General features: G+C 42.6%; 1 protein-coding gene across 2 annotated transcripts in view; it reads left to right on the plus strand.

Annotated features, from left to right (window-relative positions):
- SIK3 (SIK family kinase 3) overlaps nt 1-13,158 on the plus strand; it is a 251,466-nt gene that overhangs the window by 119,352 nt on the left and 118,956 nt on the right. For both annotated transcript variants that reach the window (XM_068240911.1, XM_068240912.1), the window contains exon 4: nt 2,123-2,284. In XM_068240911.1, coding sequence (XP_068097012.1) covers nt 2,123-2,284 — 162 coding nt within the window. The remainder of the gene's footprint in view (nt 1-2,122; nt 2,285-13,158) is intronic.

The raw sequence follows: 13,158 nt of genomic DNA on the forward strand, positions 1-13,158 counted from the left end.
CTAAATTCTTTATTACCACTTTATAAAGTGACATTTGAAAATATAAAATTAAATATATTGGACCCATGGATAGAATTGGACAATATCTCCTCACTCACACATGCAAAGCAAGATATTTTAAGCCTTCGTTTGTGATAATTTTGATTATTATGGCTCACAGCTTATGAACACATCAAAATCTCAGACCATTAGAATATTGTGAAAATGTTCAATATTTTAGGCTCAAAGGGCTCTATTCACAAGACTTCTTATAAATGATTTAGTTATCAGGTAATTGATAAAAAAAAAAAAAAAAAAACCTTTCAGCACATTTACAAGCAAAATAATCAAAGTAAGGGGCTGTTCAAATCACAAATGCGGATGGCCACGCATGTGGAACGCGTGCGGACTGCAACGCGTACGAACGTACGCCATCCGCGTTTGTTTGCATTGCGTGCCTGATCCCATCACTGAAAAGTGAATGGGACAGCCACGCGTTTTTACAAAATCTCCGTGCAGCATGCGTTCCCGGACCGCACAGGGCCAGAACGCATGCAGTGTGAACATAGACAGTGCACTCTATGCACTGTCTGATGTCGTGCGTGTCGGCCTCCTGCACGCGTTTCCAAAACGCGTCTGGAAACGCGTGCAGACTGAACGGGCCCGAAGTTGTTCCCGATTAACTTCATTTCAATATTACCTTTCTTACCTTAACTATATTGTATTCTATATATATATATATATATATATATATATATATATATATATATGTGTGTGTATATGTATATATGTGTATATATATATATATGCATGCATATATATATATATATATATATATATATATATATATATATATATATATATATATATATATATATATATATATATATATATATATATATATATATATATATATATATATATATATATATATATATATATATATATATATATATATATATATATATATATATATATATATATATATACATACATACATACACACATACACACATACACACATACACACATACACACATACACACATACACACATACACACATACACACATACACACATACACACATACACACATACACACATACACACATACACACATACACACATACACACATACACACATACACACATACACACATACACACATACACACATACACATATATATGTGTGTATATATATATATATATATATATATATAATGTCCCCCATCTGCGCTCAGCATCAGCCGCCGCTATTACTAAGGCAGTGGGCAGTGATGTTTTACTTCTTCTGCGTTCCACTGTTCTCACTTCCTGAAATGCCGTCAACTTACAATACAGTGAACAGCATTGCAGGATGTGACGACAGTGGAACTCACGATGGAACACGGAAGAGGTGAGTCATCCCCGCCCGCTGCCTCTTACTAATAGCGGCTGCTGCTGAGCTTTAGCTGGAGGGGGAGCGCAGATGGGGGGGGGGACCCAGGTCCCTGCCGCTGTGCCCAATACCCCCTTCCTGCACGCTACCCTCTTATGCGGGTCCGCTAGTTTCATATATTAGTTTAACCTTGTAAGTTGAATTACTGAAATGGACTTTTGCATGATATTCTAATTTTGTGAGTTTTACCTTTATAATAAACTAATAGTTTTTGTTACAAAAAACTAAAAAAAAAAGTTTTTAAACTGGCAAAATGACATTTTGCTGCAGTACATAGAGGTGACAGAGGTGATACAATGGGGGAACCGGGGGGACACCGAAGGTGTAGGGGAGCAGAGGTGACAGAGTGGCATGGGGAGGTATAGGGGACAGAGATGGCACAGTGTTTTGACTTCTGCACAGATTCAGGTTAACAATGAACCCTTTCTCATAGTAAACGGACTATCTATATATAGAATTTGTGGAAGACCGAATTCAATATGTGCCTATCCCAGAATAGCCACAGTGAGTTTTAGTTTCATAAGTTTAGTCAGAGAAAGTTTGGTCTGATATGATGGTAATTTTTGTGCACATATGAAAGTTCTACATATAGGGTAATATGAGTCAGTGCATGACTGCCACTCTGAGTGATAACTGTTTATTTTATGTGAGCTGCACAACTTCTAGCCTTTGTCACTCTGATTTTCTTTTCCTTTCTTTTGCAGATCATTTGGTGGCACATGGTCGCATGGCAGAGAAGGACGCACGGAAGAAGTTTAAGCAAATTGTTGCCGCTGTGCATTTTTGCCACTGTAGGAACATCGTACACAGAGATCTTAAGGCTGAAAATTTGTTGCTAGATGCAAATCTTAATATCAAGATTGCTGGTGAGTAAAATGAAACCATAGACAGAAATGTCAAAGATGAGTAGCACTATTGTAAAATGATGAGCTTGTTTGCTTCCTGGACTCTGAAATCAAATGCTGGTTAATAATTTTCCTTGTAGTAAAGGCCGTTATCATATTTACAAGAATCATACTGTAATACTTCTCAGCAATCATATTTACCATAATTTCATTAAACTATTTGAAAACAACATACATAACTCATAAACGCAGAGGCTCATCTATGTTGTGCATATATGTAAATCGCTAAGATGACTGTTCATGGCCTCAGCACAGCTGGTTCCCAAGTAATGCTTTAAAGAGAGTCTGAAGCCCCCCCAAAAAAGCTCTTTTTATAGGGCAGTCCTCTTCAGCAATAAACCCATAGCTGAAACGCTGCATTCCTGCGGCAGAACGAGGTATTAATCACCCTGAAATCACCGGTGCAAAATTCAGGGCTCCTTCCGGGTAGAGGCGTGCAGTAGCTCTACCTCTAGTCGCGTTGATCTGCGTGGATCTCCGCCGCCTCCTGCCCCTCTGTCACTGAGAGGAGAGAGGAGAGGATCCGCAGAGATTGACGCGACTGGAGGCAGAGCTACAGTGCAAAGCTCTGCCTCCCCCCCCCCCCCAGGCAGCAAAATCCAAGACCTGGAAGGTCGTGGAATTTTGCCCCGGGATTTTGGGGGATAAAACCTTGCTCTGCCGCGGGGATGTGGCATTTTAGCTATGGGCTTATTGCTGAAGAGGACTGCCCTGTAAAAAGAGCTATTTTTTTTAAGCTTCAGACTCTTTAAAGCTATATGAAGTGACATGAGATAAACATGGGTACAAATAGTACCTATCCTACTAGGTTTGCCTATATTCACATTCTAATTTTTTTTTTTCATTTCTATTCTTTTTTTCATTATTATTTTTTTTCCCACTGCAAGGGTTAGTAAACCAGTTCTTTTATCTGTGCAATTTTTTTTATACAGGAAGGAGAGGTGGCAACACTTCCCAAGACAGGCTGCAGCTAAATGACTAGCACCATCGATGTGCAGAGCCTAATTATAGGCAGGATACACAACTTGCATTGAAAACAGACGCACCAAATTTACATAATGGAAGATGTTAGCTTCCAAAAACAGTCTGCATGCAGTGTGTTCCATACTAGACCCAACCATCACGATGAGGTCATTCTTCATGGAAGGGACTTAACTTCTAATTACCAAACTAACATAGTGTGAACCTGGGGGCAGCTGACCATAAATGGTTTACACATTTTTATACAACAGGAAAGAATTGGCAGCGCACCTAAACCAGGCTGCATTTGAAATGACTACCAACAGAGGCGTGCAGAGCCCCCTAGAGGAAAATACCCACCTTGTATTTCAAACAGATGCTAAACTATGCACTAAATCACTAAACTCAGAATAAAAACGGAATGTAAACTTGAAATATGTGCACATGGGGAAGTTGGACTGCCGTCTATTGAGCTGCGGGTCTGCTAAATAGAAGGCAGGCACTAAGGGTGGGCTTCCACTCGGGTGCCATGTACGTTTCTGAATCGGACACTGCACCCGTGCTGATGTGAATTCGCACCTGAATCTCTATTGCTGTGACATTCATGGCTATGAGGATGCAGATGCATACCGTGAAAAAAAAAATGAATCCTACATTTTTTTTTTTTTTATAAAAACATTTTTTTGTTGACTGCATGTGATTTCAGAAGTCTGCGTTTCTACATCCTCGTTTCGAGACTAGTGGAAACGAGCCCTTTGCAAAAACACCCCTTTTTGACTGAGAAAATACTGACAATATTACAAGGCAGAGCTTTAAAATTCAAAAAGCTGTTGTTTTTTTAGTTTTGCAGCTAAATGAAGCGGATTTTACAACACACTGATCTGGCTGCTGTTTGTCTTCAATTCAGCCCTATAAAAATGAGACGCCAAGAAATGTCTACTTTTATCTTTATTACGACACATACAATTATCTTGTGTTTATTTTCAGTTCAGGTTTGCTTGAAAATCATGAGTTGATCAGATGTTTTCTGGTCACTTTATCATTGTTTTTAATGCAGGAGCCCAACAAATTGCTCCTGGTCAGATGGTTACCAGTGCAGGCGATCGGCAGCTAATTGACTTTTGAATCTGAATTCAGATATACAGTAATGACATTGCTTGGTTAGCAGTGTGTGTTATGCAGTGTATATCTTTGCATTGTATTTGAAACTATTTTGAACCCTTTATTAGAGCATCAAACACAAGTTTACCGTTGAATGTTGTGTGTTCTCTAATTAGATAATGCTCGAGTTCTTGCTCGTTTAGAAGCGTATCGTTTGTTACATATGTAAATCAGCCATGCAATCCATTTGTTGCTAAATTTATTTTTAGATAAGTAATTGCCAGTCTTCTTTTTTTTTTTTGCTGCAGTGCTTTATCATATGAATGACAATGCTACAAAAGATCTGTGCTGTAAATTCAATAGCGCTGGAAAACGGAGGGAAAATTCCAGATTCTCTTTTTGTTTCATTATATGTGCTCGCACTTGATCTTTCATTGTAGTCAAAAACTGCAGTTTGTCATTTTCACCTCACTGTAGAAAACTACAAAGTTAGGTTTTTATTGCCATTATGTCACTGGTGGGAAGGTATTCCCTTACTTCCCATTCGCATTGGGTTCGTAAGGATGGGAAATCTCAGTGGGTAAGCTCAATGGACAAGCTCTCTGTGGTTTGCAATGTATTGATTTAAAATCGCACAGCATGTTTGTGACTCCCTCTCTCTCTCAATACAATATAGCAGATCGTTACCTTCTACTTCTACTAGTTAAGCCTCTATCTATCCTGCCTCTTAAATGGACTCCGAGCACCTCTCATGGGCATGCCTTTAAAGAGAATCTGTATTGTTAAAATCACACAAAAGTAAACATACCAGTGCGTTAGGGGACATCTCCTATTACCCTCTGTCACAATTTCGCCGCTCCTCGCCGCATTAAAAGTGGTTAAAAACAGTTTTAAAAAGTTTGTTTATAAACAAACAAAGTGGCCACCAAAACAGGAAGTAGGTTGATATACAGTAAGTCCACACATAGAAAATACATCCATACACAAGCAGGCTGTATACACCCTTCCTTTTGAATCTCAATTCTCATGCACTGAAGTTTCAGGCTGCTCATTTCTTCCTGCAAACAGCTTTGCCCTTGTCTGATCTCTTGAAGCTCAAGAGATCATTTGCGTGTTTCTTTCCCCCTGCAGCTATCACCCACTGAAGTGTCAGGCTGATTCTTCCTGTAGAGTGCAGACAGCTCTACCCATCTGTAATTCCTCAGTATGTGAAAGCCCAGCCAGCTCAGAGGACGATTTATCCAGCTTGTAAAAGATAAGAGAGAAGAGAGAAGTGCCCTAATCTAAATAATACACAGGCAGTGTGCATAGAGGGGCCTGGAAGGGGGGAGTTCATAGCAGAACCACAACACTGAAGAACTTGGCAGCCTTCCAGACACAGGCCGACAAGGCTGACAGGGGAAAGATACATTGATTTATTACAGAGACTGTGATAGTAGAAAGTGCTGCAGTAAGCCAGAACACATTAGAATAGCTTTTGGAACTTGTAGGATGATAAAAAACAGGATGCAATTTTTGTTACGGAGTCTCTTTAAGACAGATGACTTCCAACAAAGTTGTGCTATGACCTCACTGGAGGAGCCTCTTGCAATTGCCATGCATGTCACTTCCTCTTCCTGCTTCATTCAATGATGCACTTCTCTGACAGAGAAGACGGGTGACCCGGAAGTTATAACATAGCCAAGATGGCAGCCACGATTTTTTAAATTTAAATCGAACGAAAACTATTTGGTGTAGAATGGCGATTCCAGCATCAAATGAAAGGGGAGAGCACAAGCTACAGAAAGGTATGCATCTTTCAGTACTTTGCAGTACTGGTTGGAGTCTTAAAGGCATGCCCATGAGAGGTGCTCAGTGTCCCTTTAAGCCTTCTGAATGGCCCAACACTTTGATCTACCCACTCTTGAACTCTGAGGGCTGGAAATGCCAGCATTCTCTGTGTTATGAGGCAGACACTCAGAGCCGGGACAAGGTCCTCCAGCACCCAAGGCTGAGACACCAAAGTGCGCCCCTCCATCCCTCCCACCCCAGCCGTCACACACTGATTGCTATTAGACTAAGAGGGCCACAGGGCCCACAACCTCCCCAACACCTTAATATCTAGTTATCTGGCTTGCAGTCACTGCTATGTATCCCCTTTTTTATTTCTTTCTGCTTCATACACAATTAGGAATGACAGCTGAATGAATTGTGCGTCCCCTCCTACACTGCGCCCTGAGGCTGGAGCCTCTCCAGCCTCTGCCTCGGCCCGGCCCTGCAGACACTGACCCTTTTGACTCTTTCACTAGTGGTAAGGGTTGGTTCTCCCAAGGCATGTAGTCTTTTACTACGGGTCTTCCAACTAAGTACCTTGCAAGGAATGATGGGCCACTATCCCTATGGGCAACAGACTTCTTTGCTGCCTGGTAGGCACTGTGTTGCAACCCCTGGGAGTGCTCCACCAGTGATATTCGAACAAAAGACACTGCAATGTGGAGTGCTGGGATGTAGGCTGGAACAGGAGACTAAGGGGCGGTTCAAACTTGCAATAAAAAAAAAGTACCTGTTCGGTGCGCTTTATGGAACGGACAAAAACATATTCACGGATTGCAATGTTAAAAATATTACCCGCCTTGACTTGCGCTTAAAAATGGATTGGAGAAATTTTGCAGAGAATCAGAACTTGCCACTTTTTTCCAGGGAGCGGGTCCCCACTGAGGCACTGAAAGCCAATGAAAAAAATTATCATCCATACTTTGTGCTCAAATCTTATGCCAAAGCATATTGCCTAAACTTCCTGCTCCTCCCCTCAGTGCCATCTTTGTGGACTTACTGTTAATCATGCAAACATGACAATCAGAGGGTTTTTCAATGTGAAGGACCTGTTATTGGGTACATCCTGGGTACAGTGACCAGCGCCATTATCCATACCATATTACATAAGGCAATAACATAATAATTACATAGTACGTTATCCAGGCCTTAAAGTTAAAATATTGCTTGGTACAGTACAACCACTTCCACTTTCCCTTCCATTCCTATTGGACCAAACAAAGCACAATACCATAATAAAAATACCCATTTAAAAGTACACGTTTAAACATACTGGAAACTTGTGCTACAAAACTGGTCCATTTAAAATGGGTACGTTGAGTTCCACTGCTTGTGGGAACCATCATGACAGAAGTCACCACAAGCTGAAGGCAGCAAATTAGTATAGTCGGGTCACAAGCCAAGGTCTAGAGCATGCAGATAGCAGGCAAAAGAAGTCACTAGCAGACAATACAAAGAACATTTTATATTGGGCTTTTTCATGTGGCGGTCTCAAAGCACCAGAGCTGCAGCCACTAGGGTGCGCTCTATAGGCAGTAGCAGGGTTAACGAGTTTTGCCCAAAGTCTCCTCACTGAATAGGTGCTGGCTTATCGAGCAGGAAGAGCTGAGATTTGAACCAGTTTACTGTGTCAGAGGCAGAGCCCTTAACCAGTACACTATCCAGCCACTGTACACTGTACGGAGGTCAAACGAGGAGCGCAGATGGAGAATGGTCAGACAAGATGGGTTGTAATGCAGGTTCAACAGGTAGGTGGGCTAAGGAAAATAGGAATGCAAGGTCAGATTAACCAAAGCTGACAGAACAATTAGAGTGAAGGAGGGAAATCATAGATTGGCTTAGTGGTTCCTTTCATGTGGGGAAAAAACAGAAAATGGTGCTTTCTATTCATAGCATACCAGGATAGAGGCAGAAATGAATGGCATATGCATAGAGCATTCTAAACTACATAACAAGCAGATAGATATCGACACTCGCAATATAAAATTGCTATCTCATTTACAACATGTTTCAATGTTTGTTTTGTTAAAAAAAAAAAAAAAAAATTAATAGCAATGACACAATTTATGGCATCTAAGAAATTTAAAGAGAACCAGATACGATAAAATAAAAGCTTTTATACATACCTGGGGCTTCCTCCAGCCCCATACGCACGGATCGCTCCCACGCCGCCGTCCTCCGCTGCCTGGATCCGCCGGTACCGGGTCCCGTCATTGCCGCCAGTCGGCCGGCGGACGCGGCCAATTCTCCGCATCACAGGGGCTCTCTCTATACACTTACACTTGTGGCTGCCTACTGCACAGCCGCATGGGTAAGGAGGGGAGCCCCTGTGATGCGGACAATTGACCGCGTCCGCCGAAAGTGACTGGACCCGGTAGCGACGATAGAGGAAGCGAAGGATGGCGGCATGGGAGCGATCCAGGAATATGGGGCTGGAAGAAGCCCCAGGTATGTATAAAAGCTTTTTCTATTTTCCCGTTTCATTCCTCTTTGGTACCCTTTAAGGACAGTGTATTTCCAAAGCAGCCTTTTCATTCCTTTCCCTTGTTATATGAAGGCAGAAAGGGTAGAGGTGCATGCTGGCATGAAGGACATAGTGAACCACATTAACCACTTCAGGACCACAGGCTTACTCCCCCCTAGTGACCAGGCTATATTTTACAAATTAGTGCTCTGCAGCTTTGATAGCTCGCTGCAGGGCCATACGACTGAGCACACAAATGAACCACCCCCTCTTTCTGCCCACCAACAGAGATTTCTGCCCACCAACAGAGATTTCTGTTGGTGGGCTCTGATCACTGGTGCCTTGTTTGTTTTTGTTCTTTTATTCGCTGTTGTTTGTTTTAATAAATTTGTCTATATTTTTTTTATTATTATTATTTTTTTTTAATTTCCCTCCCTCCGTCCCCCCCCCCCCCCCCCCCCACCACCCTCAGCAGCCAGTCAGGGCGATCCCCTCTCACAGGCATCAGCCTATGAAAGGGGATCATGATCTGAGCCTCTTTAGGGGACAGCAGAGTGACACAGCTGTCCCCAGTATAGCGCAGCAGTATATTGCAGCGCTTTACAATGTAAATAGACTGCTGTTTCGCCATATAACAGACTGCTAGCGGCGATCACCACTGGTAGACTGATGATGGAGCGGAGCTCCGTCACTCAAGCGGGGATGCGCAATCCCCTGTAAAACCCAGCCCCAGCACTTGATGCCTTTTGGCGTTAGGCGGTAACTGCATGCAGCAGTAACTGCGATCGATATTGTGAGGACTGATGTACGTGACGGACCCCTAGCCAATGACTCCCCTCAAGTTACCGAGCGCCTGTACCATGTGGCACCAGGCGTGTGTGACGTGGTACACGCCCCATGTGGTACAGCACTCACGGTAACCAGGGTGATGGCGAACAATTCCAGGAGTTGCGCCAGGGGAACAGGTGACAAATTATGCAGCAGGGCACTAGTGTGACATTTTGCCAGGCAGCGGAGGCGGCATTGCTAGGCCAATTCCAGATTTCGTGCTGAAATCTATTGGGAATTGTTCTGCAGCGTTTGGAGAGGCAACAGTTTTCTCTCTGGTCAGATTTCATCAGAGAGAGATCTGAATTATGGCTGATCTGCCCATACATCGCTAGATGTATGGGCCCCTAAAGTATGTCTGTCATAATGGCCAGGATTGTTTATTAGAACGCCTTCATATACTTGCATGGTATCCTTCATATACTTCTGCCGATGCCAGTGTATGGTGATGTGTAGTTGTTCTTTAATACATAGTTTGAAAAAAAAAAGTGGTGAAGGTAGTGACTTTGCTTTGTGAATAGGCTCCTGAGGGCCTGTGTGATGGAGGAAAACCTCTTTTTGTGTTGTGTAATATTGTAACTACTTTGCTATCTGTATGCTGTAACTTGAAAATTGTTCAGCGGCTCATTTTAGTCATGGTGTGAGGAAGTGAAGGTGGAGGTGTCATCCCTACAGGAAAGGGCACTGCATATGAAGGGAAGTGTGAGATATAGCCTTTAACCTTGTGTGGACCTTATATCACAGCAGGGTCAACTAACATCTACAGCCTGCCTGGAATTTGTTGGAAAAGAAGTGGTCAGCAGTTTATCACCTGCTTGTATTTCGTGTCCTTATTCAAAAGCTGGATTCAATTATGGGTAGACACAATGACATTTCTGTCCAGGTCTTTTCAGAGTCCAAATATCCTTTTTGACTGAGGATCAGAGAATGTGTTATGAAACTGGCAATTCATATTTTCGTGTACAGGACATAACCATTGCTTTTTTCCCTAATACTTCCTTCCTTTAAAGTCATGCTTGTCAGTATTTAAAAATGGGTGGAAGTCAAAATCAAAGCTTCCATGATCTGCCAAGCCACAACAAGGTGTAACGCCTGAATACTGACCTTTTCCTATGCTATAGAGCTGTTTTTGCCACTTCGCCCTACCTCCTGCCTGCGAGTGGTGCCTTGGTGGATTTTTGTACTCTCTTTTGGTGGAGGTTGTTGCTTTTGATTGGAGGCTCCTTTTTTTTTATTTCTTAAAGTGTACCAGAGCTAAATAAAGGAATGAAATCGATACTTGCCCGCTGCTTCCTCCAGCAGCATAAACACGTTAGTCCCTCGGTGTCCTCCCATGGTCTCCCATTCCGCCACGATCAACCCCGGTAATAAGCTCAGCCGTGTCCAGTCTGGGTCTTCGGGACCTCCCACGCATGCGCAGTAGACCCAGACTGACACCTATTACCAGGGCTGATCGCGGCTGAACGGGAGACCGCAGGAGGACGCCGAGGGACTTGCACGTGTTTATGCTGCTGCTGGATAAGCAGAGGGTAAGTATCGATTTTATTGCTTTATTCAGCTCTGGTTTACTTTAACCTCCCTGGCATTCAGTTTCTGCTGGATTTCTGTGCAAAAAGTGCTCCAATTAATTTTCATAACCTTTCTTCCTGTAACTTACCAAAATGTTTCAAGCAAAAGTCTAGTATACATTTTGAATATAATTAAAGCTTGAAACACCAAATCAAATTAAAACAAAATTTTAAAATGACACCCCACCCCCTCAGTAATATTTAGCCCACCCTTTTTCCGGCACCAGCAAACTCCTCCTCAAGAGTCTGCAAACACGATCACACAGCAAGCTGGAGATAGACTTTTCTCAGGCTTCTTCAATATTCACGAAGTTTATTCAGGAGACATATATACAGATATAGTTCATCATATCCTGGCAAAGCAGATTTCCATGTTGCGTTACAAGCTTCTTGATTAGACTTCCTGCTGAAGTCAATCAGGTACCTTCTTCCTAACTACGTTACACTAGACTACCTACAGTATGTACCGCATACATTATATCAGATTATATATAGAATGAAAAATAGAGGTTCCAGTCAGCCTTTAGATCTAGTGGGAAAGTCAGAAGCAGAGTGAGCTCTGAGCGCCCACCTAGGTTTTTAATAACGACTAGGAAAGAGTTAAACGTGACATCATATTCGCCATCCCCTAGACCAGACTATTGGATGAACCCCATCGTGGTGTCATAATACCCACCCACTCGATTAATATTTAATGTCACCTTTCCTTTACTTACTGGAATGTGGATATTTAGTAAATATGGCTGAAGTTTATTGTTCCAGTGGCGTACAAGCTGAGGTCAGTGAGACCTGCGGCCTTGTTCATAGAACAGCTTCTTGGTATGTTCTAGTTCTGCTGACAGAACGGCAGATTTTCTCTCTAAGAGAAAATCCCTTAAAGGGCAGGTCTGCTCCTCAAGCCTTTTTGACTAACTCAGTCCAAATAACTGAGGCCTACTTAAATTATAACAATCCTTCCTAAAAAGGCTTGACCCGCAGCTGAACCTACCAGTACCTGGTTTCGTTCTTTGTTTCCCTTTTCGATGTTTGTGCTCACACAACTTCTCTGCTCTAGGTGGTTATCCCTGGAAGAGAGAGCAAGACCTCTTGGTCTTCCTGTAACCAGGCTCTCTGGGGAGGCCCTACTTCTAAGTCCCTCTATACCACATGCTCAGCATTTGCGTCACTTGCGTATCACTCACAAACTTGCATGACCACAGAAAAGTGAAACTCGTTTGTTTGTTACTCAATGGAGCAGGGCCAGGTGCCTTCTAAAAGAGCGCCGTTATACAATCACTGTGTGGGGCATACTGCTTTTAGCTTATTTTCCTCCGCCCAGGAGGTTACCCGCAGCTGCTTCCTCCATGTTCTCTACAGACACACTGGGCAGCGGAATGGAGGCAGCTGCGGAGGACGCCAGACTACCTGCAGCTGCTTCCTCCATGTTCCTTACAAAAGCGCACAAACTTGGTCATTGAGTAATTGTGTGTTAGGGTTAGAAAAAGTAGGCAGAGCCAACACCAGCCAAATACATACCCGAACAATGCCAGGAAATCAGTGGGTAGAGAAAAGTACACATTTCATTGGGAAAATGTAAACTGCAACCATCCTTACACTGTTAATGGTAGGATTCTCAAACTTTGCACAGTTGGTCACTGGGTGACTGGGATTAATATTCAGAAAGGTGGGTGGAGCATACAAAAGCCAATCAAAATCCACCTATTGATTTTTAAGGGGAATATTTAAAGGATACCACAACTGACATGTGGCATAATGAGATAGACATGGGTATGTACAGTGCCTAGCACACAAATAACTATGCTGTGTTCCTTTTTTTCTTTCTCTGCCTGAAAGAGTTAAATATCAGGTATGTAAGTGGCTGACTCAGTCCTGACTCAGACAGGAAGTGACTACAGTGTGACCTTCACTGATAAGAAATTCCAACTATAAAACACTTTCCTAGAAGAAAATGGCTTCTGAGAGCAAGAAAAAGATAAAAAAGGGGGAAATTCTTATCAGTGAGGGTCACACTGTAGTCACTTCCTGTCTGAGTCAGGACTGAGTCAGCCACTTACATACCTGATATTTACCTCTTTCAGGCAGAGAAAGAAAAAAAGGAACAC

This window comes from Hyperolius riggenbachi, chromosome 6 (genome assembly GCF_040937935.1).
Source record: "Hyperolius riggenbachi isolate aHypRig1 chromosome 6, aHypRig1.pri, whole genome shotgun sequence".
In the NCBI taxonomy this organism is placed as follows: domain Eukaryota; kingdom Metazoa; phylum Chordata; class Amphibia; order Anura; family Hyperoliidae; genus Hyperolius; species Hyperolius riggenbachi.